The sequence below is a fragment of the Pseudophryne corroboree genome, chromosome 2 (assembly GCF_028390025.1).
Source record: "Pseudophryne corroboree isolate aPseCor3 chromosome 2, aPseCor3.hap2, whole genome shotgun sequence".
NCBI lineage: Eukaryota > Metazoa > Chordata > Amphibia > Anura > Myobatrachidae > Pseudophryne > Pseudophryne corroboree.
The window spans coordinates 380595020-380612781 of NC_086445.1; the positions used below are offsets into that span (position 1 = coordinate 380595020).

General features: G+C 45.0%; 1 protein-coding gene across 3 annotated transcripts in view; it reads right to left on the reverse strand.

Annotated features, from left to right (window-relative positions):
- NALCN (sodium leak channel, non-selective) overlaps positions 1-17762 on the reverse strand; it is a 1296054-nt gene that overhangs the window by 228947 nt on the left and 1049345 nt on the right. For all 3 annotated transcript variants that reach the window (XM_063953246.1, XM_063953245.1, XM_063953244.1), the window contains 2 exons: positions 13441-13532; positions 13228-13350 (listed from right to left, as the gene is read on the reverse strand). In XM_063953246.1, coding sequence (XP_063809316.1) covers positions 13228-13350; positions 13441-13532 — 215 coding nt within the window. The remainder of the gene's footprint in view (positions 1-13227; positions 13351-13440; positions 13533-17762) is intronic.

Here is a 17762-nt window from a genome sequence, read left to right on the forward strand (position 1 = left end):
TCGGTACCACAAACATTGTGGAATAGTAACCCCGACCCTGTTGAAGGAGGGGAACTTTGATTATCACCTGCTGGAGGTACAGCTTGTGAATTGCCGCCAGTACTACCTCCCTGTCCTTGGGAGTAGCTGACAAGGCTGATTTGAGGTAACGGCGAGGGGGAGACGTCTCGAACTCCAGTTTGTATCCCTATCCCTGAGATACCACTTGTAGAACCCAGAGATCCACCTGTGAGCGAACCCACTGGTCGCTGAAGTTCCGGAGATGGGCCCCCACCGCACCTGGCTCCACCTGTGGAGCCCCAGTGTCATGCGATGGACTTAGTGGAAGCAGGGGAGGATTTTTGTTTCTGGGAACTGGCTGTCTGGTGCAGCTTTTTCCCTCTACCACTGCCTCTGGGCAGAAAGGACGCGCCTCTAACCCGCTTGCCTTTCTGAGGTCGAAAGGACTGTACTTGATAATACTGTGCTTTCTTAGGCTGTGAGGGAACCTGAGGTAAAAAAGTCGACTTCCCAGCTGTTGCTGTGGATACGAGGTCCGAGAGACCGTCCCCAAACAATTCCTCACCCTTATAAGGCAAAACTTCCATGTGCCTTTTAGAATCAGCATCACATGTCCACTGCCGAGTCCATAATACTCTCCTGGCAGAAATGGACATTGCATTAATTCTAGATGCCAGCCGGCAAATGTCCCTCTGTGCATCCCTCATATATAAGACCACGTCTTTAATATGCTCTATGGTTAGCAAAATAGTGTCTCTGTCAAAGGAATCAATGTTATCAGACAGGGAATCAGACCATGCTGCTGCAGCACTACACATCCATGCTGAAGCAATAGCAGGTCTCAGTATAGTACCTGAGTGTGAATACACAGACTTCAGGATAGCCTCCTGCTTTCTATCTGCAGGCTCCTTTAAGGCGGCCGTATCCTGAGACGGCAGTGCCACCTTTTTTAATAAGCCTGTGAGCGCCTTGTCCACCTTAGGGGATGTCTCCCAGCGTAACCTATCCGTTGGCGGGAAAGGGTACGTGGGGAACCCCACGCTTCTTCACATAATTCATTTAACTCATCAGATGGGGGAAAAGTCACTGGCTGCTTTTTCCCCCCAAACATAATACCCTTTTTTGTGGTAACCGGGTTAATGTCAGAAATATGCAACACATTTTTCATTGCCGTAATCATGCATCGGATGGCCCTAGTGGATTGTACATTTGTCACATCCTCGTCGACACTGGAGTCAGACTTCGTGTCGACATCTGTGTCTGCCATCTGAGGTAGCGGGCGTTTTTGAGCCCCTGATGGCCTCTGAGACGCCTGGGCAGGCGCGGGCTGAGATGCCGGCTGTCCCAAAGCTGCATCATCGAACCTTTTATGCAAGGAGTTGACACTGTCGGTTAATACCTTCCACATATCCATCCACTCTGGTGTCGGCCCCGCAGGGGGCGACATCACACTTATCGGCACCTGCTCCGCCTCCACGTAAGCGTCCTCATCAAACATGTCGACACAGCCGTACCGACACACCGCACACACACACACACACACACACACACACACACACACACACACACACACACACACACACAGGGAATGCTCTGACTGAGGACAGGACCCCACAAAGTCCTTTGGGGAGACAGAGAGAGAGTATGCCAGCACACACCGGAGCGCTATATAACAGGGGGATATACACTATACACAAAGTGAATTGTCCCCCAATAGCTGCTTATATCACAATTTGCGCCTAAATTTATATGCCTCCCCTCTCTTTTTTACCCTTTCTGTAGTGTATACTGCAGGGGAGAGCCTGGGGAGCGTCCTTCCAGCGGAGCTGTGAAGAGAAAATGGCGCTGGCTGTGCTGAGGAAGATAGCCCCGCCCCTTCAGCGGCGGGCTTCTCCCGCTTTTTTAATAATAATTATGGCGGAGGATTAGGCACATATACAGTTTAGAACTGTATTATGTGCATTTTGCCACTTAAGGTATATTAATTGCAGCCCAGCGCGCCCCCCCCCCCCCCCCAGCGCCCTGCACCCACCAGTGACCGGAGCGTGTGGTGTGCTGTGGGAGCAATGGCGCACAGCTGCAGTGCTGTGCGCTACCTTATTGAAGACCGGAGTCTTCAGCCGCCGATTTTCTCCGGAATCTTCCGTCTTCTGGCTCTGCAAGGGGGACGGCGGCGCGGCTCCGGGAACGGACGATCGAGGTCGGGCCCTGTGTTCGATCCCTCTGGAGCTAATGGTGTCCAGTAGCCTAGAAGCACAAGCTAGCTGCAAGCAGGTAGGTTTGCTTCTCTCCCCTAAGTCCCACGTAGCAGTGAGTCTGTTGCCAGCAGATCTCACTGAAAATAAAAAACCTAACAAATACTTTCTTTATAGTGAACTCAGGAGAGCCCACTAAGTGCATCCAGCTCTGGCCGGTCACAGATTCTAACTGAGGTCTGGAGGAGGGGCATAGAGGGAGGAACCAGTGCACACCAGATGTAGTACCTAATCTTTCTTTAAAGAGTGCCCAGTCTCCTGCGGAGCCCGTCTATTCCCCCATGGTCCTTACGGAGTACCCAGCATCCACTAGGACGTCAGAGAAATGTCTAGTTACGGCACTGTTGCTAGGTATCAATTTCCCTGTCCCTGATGCAAACCCAATGTTTACGTGCATCTCTGATTCAAGAACTTTTCACCTTAGCAACATCATGTTGCACTGCAGGTAGGGGATATTTAAAATGCACAGAAAGGTTTATGGGGTCTATTTACTAAGCCTTGGAGAGTGATAAAGTGGACAGAGATAAAGTACCAGCCAACCAGCTCCTGTCATTTTTCAAACACAGCCTGTGACATGGCAGTTAGACAGTGATTGGCTTAGTAAATAGACCCCTATATTTGGGAGGGGTGTGTATATTGGCCCTCATTCCGAGTTGATCGCACGAAGCTGCTTTTTGCAGCCCGTGCGATCAACTATAGCCCTGCTATGGGGAATAAATTTGTGCAGTTTGTAAGTAGGGCTAGATATACTTACCCGCTGCGTCGTTTTCAGCCTGTTCGGTCCTTGCTCTGACGTCAAACACCCGCCCTGGACACGCCTGCATTTTTCTTACCACTCCCTGAAAATGGCTCCGGACGCTGTGGTGCCGACCAGGATCACCCACCACCAGTCAATCTTCAAGCGATCTTCTTTCCCTTCATCGTTACCCGGCGACCTCCGTCGACGGACAACGACGCGCGTGTGCATTGCGGCCTCTGTGCGTGCACAGTAGTGACCCGGTCGCAGCTCTGCGAACGAAAGTGCGCTACGATCGGGTCGGAATGACCCCCATAAACCATTAGCTGCGAGTAAAAGTACATCTCTGTGCCTTAATGCGCAGGGTAATCCCTGCAGATTGAATCATCTGGTGCAGGTAATTAGCAGAAACTAATTGGATAAGCCTTGTGATGCATATGCGCAGACTGCTGACCACACATGTCCACCAGCAATTGCTAGGATGATTTCTGTGATCTGTAGTCTTAAAATGGCGAAGCTGCTGGGGCCAAGCTTGGGAATGCTTCTGATTTTAGCAATTGAGGGGCCATAGCAAATATTTGTAATATCTGCTGCAGTCCCTCCATGTTACATTCGGGGATCCTTCATTTTTATGGGTACACCCTGAAAGTAGATTTTTGGGGGCAGTGGCGGAACTAGCGAGCGGTGGGCCCGGGTGCAACAAAATGGTTTGCCCCCCTCATCCCGTCCAAGTCCACCCCCTCATTCCCGGAGAGGATCTGGTGAGGGGGACCTGTTCAGGGATAGGGAAATGGCAACAATGCCGTAACTAGACATTTTAGCGCTGTGTGCAAGAAACGGCATCGGAGCTCCCCATATGTAAATCAGGGGCAGTGTGCGCCGTAGGCGCGTGCAAAAATATATAGGGGCGTGGCTTCATGGGGAAGGGGTGTGGCCACATAATACCAATTCATATAACGGTGCACAGAAGTCTCCATTATTCAAATTACGCCGCACAGTAGCACCACTACACCAGGTAGAGCCCCTTTTACACATTACGGCAGACAGATTCCCCTTTTTACACATTACGGCAGAGTCCACCTTTTACACATTACGGCAGACAGCATCCCCTTTTTCACACATTACGGCAGACAGCGTCCCGTTTTTACACATTACGGCAGACAGCATCCCCTTTTTTACACATTACGGCACTTGACGGTGGCAGGCCCCAGTAAAAGGCACCGCTTGCACTGGTGGTAGTTCCGCCACTGTTTGGGGGATATCCCACAATTATTTGATAAATAGGTCCCTAATTTCTTACTCACTGGTTGACAGCTTTATATAGTATTAAAATGTCCATCTAAAATAATCAAGAAATAGATATTCTTTATTAATCAGTCCAAATCCAGACCAAACATATCTTGAATTACAACCCACGAACAATGAGTATTCTGGCACAAATATTTCCATGGAAAGTGCATTTCACAATTACAGAAAATACTGCCAAAACAACCTTGCAATATCACAAAATAAGAAGATATAAAAAAATAAATATCCTTACACAATTAGAATATAAGGAAAAAAAATAAAATAAAAGAGAAATGTGTCGCCTAAATATCGCTGCTATGAGTTTTACGGATACCTTCCACTTCATCAGGTAATTCACCTACTCCTGAAGAGGCATTTTACATTTTTTAAAGGGCTTATTAAATTAATTGGATTCTCCATATAGTGCTGTTCGAACAACAAACCAACAGTGCCAAGTCAAATACAATTGATTGAGTGCAGTGTTTATGACAACATAGAGGAATTAATAGTTGATTAATGATAATAATGTTATAATTGAAAAATATAATTCAGAAAATGTTGAGGGTGTAATGTTGTAGTGTTGCATTTGAGACTGTGAATAGGCAGCAAAAAAAAGTTAAAGTAAAAGTTAAAATGGTTAAAATAAAACAACAAAAAGTATAAAAATGTAACAAGTTTAAAGAAGTGCCTCATTGAAAGAAATGGACCTATAGGAAATACTTGGTTTGCATCTGGCCTGAGGTCACACATTGTTTTTAAACCAGTGAACAGATGGTTTTAAACATGAAATGTTTGTATTGGCTATGGAGAATTTGATTAGGCTGATGGAAAGTCAAAATTAATACTACAGATGAACAAAAACAAGGCAGCAGTCATTGAGATTCCAGGTGCCATTCTGTGGAATTATATTTTATTATTAAATTAAAATTTTGCAGAATGAATTTGTTGCAGTACCACAATTATTGTAATCAGCTCCTCAGCGGCCTACTGATCTCTCTCCTCTCTGCTGCTTTAATCTACCCTTATCTCTACTTTCTGCGTTATTTTCTTCTCTCAACCTTCCTTTGATGCCCCTCTCTAATAAATCGCTTACTTGTCTCACTAAGAGTCAGACTAGTCCCGCTCACCTACAAAGCCCTCAACCTCTATTCTCCTCCTAATAACCTCCTTCTATGTCCAACTCCAGGACTTCTCCAGTGCTAACCCTTCCTCTGGAATTCTCTACCATATTGTATCAGACACTCTCTCAGCTTTCAAACGTGCCCTGAAATTCATCTCTCTACCCAAGATTACCACTTATTCACATCATGCCACACAGAATTACCCATTATACACATTATGCCACACAATAGTACCCCTTATACAACACACAATATAGCTCCATAGACATGTTACACCACAGAGTATAGCACACCCACTTGTCCAGTGCTCAGAATATAGAGATCGAGGTGGCAGCTGATCTAAGATGGGGACGGCGCCTCTCCAGCCCAGCACCCTCCTGCAATGCTTACTCTGCTTACCGCATTGCGCCGGCCCTGGCTGTTAGGGTTAGGCTGCAGGCAGGAGGGCTGGGGTTAGGCTGTTGCTGGGAGGACTAGGGTTAGGCTGCTGGTGGGAGGGTTAGGGTTAGGCAGCAGGCAGGAGGGTTAAGCTACAGGTGGAAGGGTTAGGGTTAGGTTGCAGGGAGAGATTAGCGTCAGGCTGCAGGCAGTAGGTTAGGCTGCGGGGAGAGGTTAGGCTTTGGCTACTGCCTGATTCAAATGTGGTTGGAGGTGTGCACATAGTGCAAAGTACTAATGTTCAGTACTTTGCGCATGTGTTGGGACCATACTGTGCATGTGCAGTACAAAATGGAGGCATGTCATCTCCGTTTTGGGGGAGTGATGAGGCCAGGATCTCCTTTGGAAGATGGAGATTTCCTGTCCTCTTTGTAGGAATTGCGGCGGATGGCTTGTGCAACCCCATGGATCATGCAGCTGGCCGATGGTGTCGCAGGTGATCTGATACTGTGTCCTAGGATGCAACATGGATCACTAATGCCAGCAGCAGGCATCTACTTACAGTATATCAGACACCTCCTTCTGTACTAACACACTAGTGCAGGCATTCCCAACCACGGTCCTCGAGGCACACTAACAGTGCAGGTTTTAGTGATATCCAGGTTTCAGCACAGGTGGCTTAATTAGTAGCTCAGTTATTTTGATTTAACCATCTGTGCTGCAGCCTGGATATCACTAAAACCTGCACTGTTAGTGTGCCTCGAGGACCGTGGTTGGGAATGACTGCACTAGTGCATCGCCACTGCTTCCATGTAAGCAGCAGTGATGCAACCTCCAACCACATCTCAAAAGCAGTATTCAAAAAGAAGTCTTGCATAGCCCATTATAGTAATGAGCAACATACATTTTTGTGTCTATGTATGCCATTGAAATGCAAGCTCTCCGTAGTATTCTGTATACGTATTTATGCTTTTCAATTGCTCCGATTGGAAAAGCTTTATACAGGTACTGTCTTTTATGTTGTGTGTTTTGTGAGTCTATTTTTAAAGAAATAAATTAAAAGTTAAGTATTCAATTCAGATTAAGAGTGCCCCAGCAAATACAGTTTTCTTTCTTCCTACTCTTAGACAAAGTGTGAGACGTACCTTGACATTAGGAACATAAGTCAACTACGCTCAACCTTTCAAATATATATTTGATGTGTCATCTGCATTAGTTGCTCTTTATATAAACTAACCTGTATTTTACATCTAAAGTCAATTTAAAATGCAGAACAGCTGACAAGCCACAAGAAAATTGTCAAATATATTAAAATACACCTGGGAAAATGCATTTAAAATTAGAAAATAACACTGAGATGATTCCTTTTAAATCTGTAAATATGCCATTCAACTTGCACATAATTCTGATAGACAAATAAGCTTATCATACTGGCTGCCACAAAGTAGATTCATTCTATGATATATATATATATATATATATATATAAAAATACAAAACTGCATAATATACATTCAGATTATAGTTTGTAGCCACTAAACTGCTGTGGATATATCAAAATAAGACAATGAGTATTACACTTTATAAATAAAATTATTATTATTATTATTATTATTATTATTATTTTAAAGCAGATAGGTTGATAAGATGGGTGAAACAGTTGCTCTGTCAGCCATAACAGTATGTATATATGTATCTGCCTAGAGAGGAAAGAGGAACAGAATGCCACAATCCAACACAAAGATAATATTATTAAGAGTGATAACAGCCCAAGGAAAGGAAACGTGTGGGATTGAGAGAGTTCAATGAAAGATGTAAGGAAACAAAAAAGCTATGAAAATGAAAAATGACTGTACAGTATATCACTATGCTTCTTTTGTACTGTTAAACTGGGCCCTACAACCTGTATGAATGCATGACCCCTGGTGCAGGTTTGCTCTAACTACAGAACCAACCAGCTTAGATACTTACTTATTTATTTTATTTTTATGTACAAGACCACAAAAACATTGTTGCTGCAGATGCTTAATTGGGCTATAATATATTCACAGCTAGCAATAGTCTCCTGTTGCAACTGGAGATTTCACACCTTAATAACTTTACAATGTTTGCTCTAATATTTATTTTATTACTAACGTGGTACTAGTTTTTCTTTATAGGAATTTTACACATATAACTTAAATGTATTAATTATCTGTGCAGGTGCCTTTCTGTATGCCAATAGCTGAAAGGCCTAAAAAAAGCAGAAAGAGAAATATAGGAAAAGTTGCAGAAAGGTACATACAAATCAGTGCACTTTAATATAAATGATATGAAGGTGGCAACCAATTTACCTTTAAACAATGAATTTACTTCCTCTACAAATGATGGCATGGTTGTAAGGGGATTGGTCCTCTGTACCTGTATTGATTGGCACAAGTTACTTTTGTGCATGGAGTCTAATGACTCCAAACAGGGGGCCAGCAAGAAGTCTCGGATTCTGATCCAAGGTGACCGCAGGTCACAGCCTCCCAAAACGTCCCACTAGGTGAGGGCTCTGATGATCAGATAGTAAGCTACCAAATAACAGGACAAAGGCAATTCAGTAGTCACAAAAAGGATCTGGAATCAGTAAACCGACAAGGAGGAGTTATGCATTTTGCACAGCAGAGAAACATGTTGCATTCTGTACATAGAAATATTGGGTTATAGAGGAAAACAATTACTTTGATTGGCCACATGGAGGCACTTCACAGGCACTTTAAGAGAGGAGGGGGCCCGTGTGTAGTCTCCGATTGGGCCCCCACCTCTCTGGTGGTGCAGTAGACTCTGGCATTGCGCCAGAGTCTACTGCGCATGTGCAGGTCTATGGGAACATGTCACCCATGCCGCATTCCCAGGGACATCTTTATTGCGCATGCGCAAATCATCCAAAAATAACTGCGGCAGCCATTTTTGGAGTGACTTTTGCCACTCTGCAGCAAGCGACGGAGAGGTGACTATAGTTAAGTGGGTGCAGGGTGTGCGGTATGTGTCCTCTGGGCTCAGTGGCCCGTGTGCACTGCACACCTTGCACCCCTTATAGATACACTAGTAGGGCACATGCAGTCTTGGACTGGGGCATGAAGTGCCCACCGGGAGAATGCAGTGAAAGGGGTCCAAACATAAGAAAGGACATAGTCATCTTGTAGAGAACATGGCTTTTATAGTGCATGGTCTGGGCCCCTTTACAAATATATATATATATATATATATATATATATATTAATTACTGCTCTGTCCTGAATACACCATAGTTCTGGAAATGCAGTATAACATACTCAAGTGCTTCCATTTTTCAGTATTTACACACTGTTTGTATAGGAAGCTGCTCAAACCATTTAGGTTTTATATTTTGTAGTCTTGCTCCACCAGACAATGATTCTGTATTACAGTACCAATGTATAATTTGAGTCGGATGCATATCAAGAGACAAGGGGGCCCATGAGCAGTCTCCACACGGGCCCCCTCCCCTCTCCTCTAGCCAGCAGCGCTGCTCAGTTCTCTGAGCTCTAGTAGACTCTTGCTTTGTGCCAGGTATCCGGGGAAATGGCTTCCACACCATTTTCCCTGTGATTTTGCAGCGCTGCGGCTGGCAATAATGGACTTTGGAGAGGTAAGTATATAAGAAATAGGTGCAGGATGTGCAGTGTAAGCCCCCCTGGACCCAGGGCCCATATGAACTGCACCCATTATAGATACGCCACTGATTTGAGTACACAGTCCCGGACCTGATCCCTTGGTTGAGGGGGGAAGCCCACATGCGGTAGGGCCCATCGGGCATTTCCCCTGTACACCTGTAGTCTAGTCCAACCCTGGGCACGGGGTGATGGACAATGACGGAATTAGAACTTTGAGGTCTTAGAAGATAGCAGGGTTTGACAGAACCAGAAGCAGAGGAAATTGCAGAACATGGTTCAAAGCCCAGAGAAAACAATTTAGAAATACTGTAGGATACTTGGCAAGAACAGAGGTGAGCATGTATCAATGTCTAGCTTTTGGGCAGTATAAGAACTAGTAATGTAGCTCATTTCATTGTGTTTTTTTTTTTTTTTTTCAAAATTATATATCTTTTAAATACTACTAGTAACAGTCAGTTACTGTATGTCTGGATAACAGTTGGTACTTGCATTCTACCAGAGTTGGACTGACCCACAGGGAAACCCCTGGTGTGCCCCAATGACTGAGGGCCCACCCACTCCTCTATGGATCAGGATCCAGACTGTGCACTTGAATTATACATTATACTTATGTTAGATTACTGCACAGGTTATTCATTTGGTATATTTTTTTCATGCATGCACTAGCAGTATTTACTACAGTATATATACTGTATATTTCTTTATAAATTGGCCCAGACATGCACACTCTAATAGTTAGCCAAGCCTCTGTGGAGGCTGGCCACAGCCCCCTCTCGTGGCTAGCCACACCACTAAGTATGGGCCTCTATCATGGCATTCCCCAGTGGGCCCTCCATGCCTCAGTCTGACACTGCATTCTACTAAGTGTGGGCCTTAGTAGACGCACTAAGAAGGGTCATGTAAAAAATATTTCGTTTTAGAAAAGAAATGAAAAGCTCTTCATTCCCCACCAAAAACTGCATTAAAACCTAAGAACATTAAGTTAAGAAAATAATTCAAGCTTTTTTCATGTTGTATAAGGACCTCTTGACCTTTTAAAAGTCAGGTTGGAACTATAAATCAGCCATTATTCAAAAGCTATTATTCCTGCATTATCTCTGCATAGCTGAAAAGGTTAGAGAACAAGTAGCATATTTAACTCTGGGCTTCCATTTATGTACATTCCTCCCTAGAAATAAATGTCACAGATTTTGCCAGCAAATGCAGATACACTGCAGGGAAGTCTGTTTGTGCTTTCATTACTTCCATTTAGCTAGCATGCATGTTCAGGGCCATACCAGATACTGCTTGGAAGCATGCTGGGGCTGATGAGCTGACTGAATATGCATACAGGAATGAAGTCCATATTGCCCAGATGCACACATTTCAGGTGCGCATCCAGCTCTATATCAGAAGCCTAGTCCCCAGATTACGTCACCCATACTTTTACCCACCTACACTTAAATATAACCAGAAATGGTTTTTAACATGTGTTCGACGGAGAAAAACACATTCGCTGTTCGGCTTCATTTAAATGAAAAAAATCTCTGTGTACAGTAAGTATCATATTCCTTACTGTACACAGATGAAAGTAGCACAAATGTTAAAACACACCCACAAAACAAAATATAAGCACGATCAATGAAGAAAGTACCAGTCATGTTCAGAGGTGAACTCGCAATCAGCCAATCAGAAGCAGCTAGTTAGTGGCAGTGACCATCATGATCATCATTACCATCTGTTTGCACCAGCCCTCAGGCTCAGGTAATTGGTGCAGCTACTGACAAGCGAAATTACAAAATTTGAAATTTAAAATGGAGTCATTGCAATTATTTAAGGTTTTCCATGATACAATTCTGCTTGTGCTTTGTCATTTCTCACTGTATTCGGAAATCCATGTATTACTGGATTTGTAGTGTATGAATTGAGCTTGGATGATGAAAATTGTGTAATTCTCCAGGCAACAGAGATCTGGGGAACATACTGAGTGGCGGGAGCACCAATGGCTAATTTATTTGGGACAAAGATGGGTTTGGATAAAATGTTACAGAGAATGTAGTCTGCACAGGATGGTGGGGGCAATTCTGAGTACAGCTCCTGGCTAATGTACAGTAAATGCAACATCCATGATGTTTAATTAATATGCCAGCTAGCTGAATTACTATTCTCAACTCAAAGGATGGGGCTGGAGCTAGGTCACTGAATGTGTGACCAGTACACATCTTGGACACACTGGACCAGTGTTTACAAACTCCAGTCCCACGGAATACCAGCAGTGCAAGTTTTCCAGGTCTCACCACAGAATCACAGGTGAAACAATTAGTTCCACTTGTGTCAGTCACTAATGAATACGCCTGCGCTCTAGTAAAGAGTATAGAAAACATGCACTGTTAGGGTTTCTAGGGGACTGGAGTTGGGAAACATTGCATTAGAATGATACTGATCACCATAAAGAACATGTGGTTATGCATCAGACAAGAACATGACTAAGGGCTAGATGTATCAAACCTTGGACAGAGATAAAGTACCAAAAAATCAGCTCCTAACTGCCATTGAGCACCTGTCATTTTCATCTCAAAAATATGTCCAGGATCAGACCCCTTCTCACCCAGGATGTCACTAAGACCCTTATTCACTCACTGGTCATCTCCAGACTGGAATACTGAAATCTTCTGTTATCTTCCTCACCAAATGTACTACATCCACCTCCCATCTCTTACAAGCACTTCACTGGCCCCCTCTCCCCATCAGAATCCATTTCAAGCTTCTCACACTCACTTACATAGCCCCCATCCACTCCTCTCCCAGTTACATCTCTGACCTTATCTCCCTTTACACTCCCACCTGTCCTCTTCGCTCTGCTAATGCACGCGGCCTCTCCTGCCTACTGATTGCCTCCGCCTTCTCCTACCTCCAAAATTTTGCACGTGCTGCAGCTGCTCCCTTTCTCTGGAATTCTCTACCTCTCCCCCTCATACTCTCAACCTCTCTACAAAACTTCAAACGGTCACTCAAGACACACTTCTTTACCAAACCCAGCCATCTCTCATCCTAAGCCCTCTGTGGCCCATGTTCTCTTTCTACCCTATTTGTGTCATCCCTTAAGAATGTAAGTTTTCATGAGAAGGGCCCTTTTCCCTCATTTGCTTTTACATCTCTTACTTCACCTATCTTCTTTACAATACTCCCTTTGATGGCACCTAATTCCTGGATTTTCTGCCACCCTGATACTTAATTCAGTGTTGTCTGCTGACGCAGCTATGTTTATATACTCTGTACTTGTCCTACATTGCATTGAATTGGAAGTAACTGTCTTCTTGTTGTGCTTATTTTTTATGTACTCTCTCTGCTAGAAGCAACCACCAACCTATACTCCCTTGAGCGCTGCATAGATGGCAGAGGGAAGAAGGGCCCAAAGTAACTGGAGTGGTCTGACAGGTATCTTCAGATTCTAGGCCACAAAACAGCTGCTTCATCTATTACCGCAGTAGTGACACCCACGCCCAGCACTATAAAAACATTAATTTCTATTAGATGCAAGTGCTAATTTTCTTCAGTGCAATGCAGATTACATTATACTGTATCTGAAAATCAAGTTCTTTTTGCCTACAATTTCTAAAAAAAAAAAAAGTATTTTCAATGAGCATTCCCTTTTCTGCAATGTTACACAAAAGACATAATATGGCATGAGGTAAATAAATTCTTTGTGCGAAATCATGTTACATTGATGCAGAAGAGTCTACAATATGATGAAAGTAGCACAGATCACTGCTTATGAGTAAGCTGAGCGCATGAAGTCTATATATCACTCACGCGTTAAATCGTGCTCGAACAATCACCCGACAGAAGTTTCTGAACCTGTGCTCGCGGCCTACGATGAATAGTGGCTTGTCAAAGTATGGGTGGTTCTCTCGCAGCTCCTCTTCTTGCACTTTCCTTAGGAAAAAAAAGGAGATCTATAAGAGAGAGCTAGTTATGCATGTGATCATTTAATCCTTAAAATGGAGAACACACAACCACAAATACCTTTTCATTTCTGCTTGCTCCTTTTTTTCTTGGATCATTTTTATTTCACTGTCTTCTCTTTGGGCATTTCTGTACCTTACAGTGTTGGAGTGCTACAGTTATTAGGGAGAAAAGGTATAGGATGTTATGATGCTTTATTGTGCACTTATAATCAGATTGTTTAACATTACAAGAAGATATTTGTTTGCAGTTTACATACTATAAAAATATATAATGCCTAGCACACAGTAGTGTTTTAGTGTGCAGACTAGCAGGGCGGGAGCCCGAGGAACTGCGACCTGTGGGCGCAGCCACAGTTACCCCGCCATTGCCATCAGCACCAATCTGCTGCCCGTACTGCAGTGTGTAAAAGGGGCCACCTGGTGCAGTATGTATAATGGGCTACCTGGTGCAGTGTGTAAAAGGGGCTACCTGGTGCAGTGTGTAAAAGATCTACCTGGTGCAATGTGTATAATGGGCTACCTTGCGTAGTGTGTATAAGGGGCTACCTTGTGCAGTGTGTAAAAGAGGCTACCTGGTGCAGTGTGTACAAGGGGCTCTACATAGCACAATGTGTATAAGGGGCTCTACCTGGTGCAACATGTACTATATAAGTGGCTCTACCTTGCGGAACATGTAGAAGGGGCTCTACCTGGTGCAATATGTACAAGGGGCTCTACCTCTCACAACGTGCATAAGGGGCTCTACCTGGCGTAACATGTGTAAAAATAGGATTTTAATTACCTACCAGTAAATCATTTTCTCATAGTCCGTAGAGGATGCTGGGGTCCACATTAGTACCATGGGGTACAGATGGGTCCCTTGGGAGCCATGGCCACTTTAAGAGTTTAATAGTGTGGGCTGGCTCCTCCCTCTATGCCCCCCTACCAGACTCAGTCTAGAAACTGTGCTCGAGGAGACGGACATACTTTGAGAGAAGGCAATACACAGATAGTGGTGAGATTCACACCAGCTCACAAATAACAACAGAAAACCAAGCTAACCAGCTTGAAACAAGTCAGCAACGGCTGAACAACAGAACTTAACCAAGTAACAATGCAGTGCTTAACGAAGTAACAATGCAGTACTTAGTACAGGGAGAAACAAAGCACTAGGCGGGCGCCCAGTATCCTCTATGGACTACGAGAAAAGGATTTACCGGTAGGGGATTAAAATCCTATTGTCTCTTACGTCCTAGAGGATACTGGGGTCCACATTAGTACCATGGGGATGTACCAAAACTCCCAGACCGGGTGGGAGAACGCTGAGGTTCCTGCAGTACTGATTGACCAAACTTAGGCCAAAGTACATAGCAAACGTGTTCGAATCTGACCAGCAGCTGCTCGGCAGAGCTGTAAAGCCGAGACACCCCAGGCAGTCGGCCAGGAAGAACCCACCGACCTAGTAGAGTGGGCCTGTACAGATTTTGGACACAGCAAACCTGCCGTGGAATAAGCATGCTGGATAGTAAGCCTGATCCAGTGTGCAATTGTCTGCTTTGAAGCAGGACACCCAGTTTATTGGGATCATAGAGAACAAACAGCGAGTCAGATTGTCTATGATATGCTGTCCGCTTCACATAGATCTTCAAAGCCCTCACCACATCCAAGTACTTTGAAGTAGCAGAGGTGTCGGTAACCACCGGAACCACAATAGGTTGGTTGATATGAAACGCAGACACCACCTTTGGAAGAAATTGCTGACGAGTTCTGAGTTCAGCCCTATCTTCATGAAAAATTCAATAGGGGCTTCTGTGAGAAAATGACCCCAGCTCCGACACACGCATCGTAGAAGCCAAGGCCAACAGCGTGACGGCCTTCCACGTAAGAAACTTGACGTCTATGTCCTGTAAAGGCTCAAACCATTCCGATTGCAGGAACTGCAACACCACATTGCAAGGTGCTTTAGGAGGCAGAAAGGGTGGTTGGATGTGCAGAACCCCATTCAAAAATGTCTGAACCTCAGGGAGAGAAGCCAATTGCTTCTGGAAGAAAATGGATAAGGACGAAATCTGTACTTTTATGGAGCCCAAACGTAGGCCCCCATCCACACCTGACTGCAGAGAATGGAGAAAATGTCCCAGTTGAAATTCCACAGAAGGAAATTTCCTGTTCTCACACCAAGAGATGTATTTTTCCAAATACGGCGGTAATGTTTAGATGTTACCCCCTTTCTGGCTTGTATCAGGGTTGGAATAACCCTATCCGGGATCCCTTTCTGGGCTAGAATTTGACGCTCAACATCCATGCCTTCAAACGTAGCCGCGGTAAGTCTTGATAGACGAACGGCCCCTGTTGGAGAAGGTCCTCACGAAGAGGTAGGGGCCCTGGGTCCTCTAGGAGCATCTCCAGTAGATCCGCATATCAGGCCTTTCTTGGCCAATCTGGAGCAATGAGAATTACTTGAACCTTTTCCCTTTTTATTCTATTGAGAATCTTTGGGATCAATGGGAGTGGTGGAAATACATACACCATCTGGTAGACCCATGGAGTCACCAGAGTGTCCACTGCCACTGCTTGTGGGTCCCTCGACCTGGAACAATACCGCTTGAGCTTCTTGTTAAGACGAGAGGCCATCATGTCGATTTGTGGAATTCCCCACCGACGTGTCAAGCACCCGAACACCTCCGGGTGAAGACCCCACTCTCCTGGGTGGAGGTCGTGTCTACTGAGGAAGTCTGCTTCCCAGTTGTCTACTGCCGGAATGAAGAACGTGCACAGCGTGCCTTTCTGCCCAGAGGAGAATCCTTGTTACCTCTGACATTGCTGCTCTGCTCCTCATTCTGCCCTGTCGGTTTATGTACGTTACTGCCGTCACATTGTCCGACTGAACCTGAATGGCTTGATCTTGAAGAAGATGCCTGTAGAAGTGCGTTGTATATGGCCCTTAGTTCCAGAATGTTGATCGGAAGAATGGCTTCATAACTTGACCATCTTCCTTGGAACTGTTCCCCCTGGGTGACTGCTCCCCAACCTCTGAGGCTTGGGTCTGTGGTTAGCAGAATCCAATTTTGAATCCCGAACCTCTGGCCTTCGGTCAGGTGAGAAGTCTGAAGCCACCACAGAGAGAAAATCCTGGCTTTTGGCAACAGACGCATCCTCTGGTGCATGTGAAGATGCGATCCGGACCATTTGTCCAACAGATCCAGCTAGAAGGGCCTTGCGTGAAAGCTTCCGTACTGCAGTGCCATGTAAGCTGCCACCATCTTCCCCAGAAGGCAAATGCATAGATGCACCGATATCCGGGTTTGTCTTAGAACTTCCCGCACCATCTACTGGATCATCAATGCCTTTTCCAACGGAAGGAACACCTTCTGTGCCTCCGTATCCAGTATCATCCCCAGGAACGGAATCCTCCGTGTTGGTTCCAGATGAGATTTTGGTAGGTTCAGAATCCACCCACAATCCTGGAGCAGTCGGGTTGAGAGGGCAATGTTGTCTAACAACCTCTCCCTGGATGGTGCTTTTATCAGCAGATCGTCCAGGTATGGTATTATGTTCACTCCCTGTTTGCGGAGGAGAAACATAATCTCTGCCATTACCTTTGTGAACACCCTTGGTGCCATAGAGAGGCCAAATGGCAGGGCCTGGAACTGGTAGTGACAGTCCTGTAAGGCAAACCTTAGATAAGTTTAATGAGGCAGCCAAATCGGAATATGAAGGTACTCATCCTTGATATCCAGAGACACCAAAAATTCCCCTTCCTCTAGACCTTAGATCACCGCTCTCAGAGACTCCATCTTGAACTTGAACACCCGTAAGTACGGGTTCAACGACTTAAGATTTAAAATGGGCCTTACCAAACCGTCCGATTTTGGAACTACAAGCAGGTTGGAATAATAACCCTGACCTTGTAGCTGAAGTGGAACTGGAACAATGACCTGAGTCTGTACCAGTTTTAGAATTGCTTCCTGTAAAGTCATACTTGCTTCTTGAGAAGCTGGTAAGCCTGATTTGAAGAATCTGTGAGGTGGGAGTTCATGAAACTCCAGTCTGTAGCCCTGGGCTATAAGATCTTTGACCCAGGGATCCTGGAATGACGTTGCCCATATGTGACTGAAGTCTCAAACGGGCTTCCACCTGCCTGTCTTCCAGGCAGTGCGGTCCACCGTCATGCTGAAGGCTTAGAGGAAGCAGAACCGGGGTTCTGTTCCTGTGAACCTGCAGTTGCTGGTTTTCTGGGTTTACCTCTATTGCCTTTAAAGGCCGTAGAAGAACCTTTGGTTTTGTTTTTAAACTTTGCTGTCCGTAAGGACTGCAGAGTTGGAGCAGTGTAGGATTTTATAGCCGGAGGAGCTGCGGAAGGAAGGCCCGCCATAGCCTTGGATATCCACGTATCCAGTT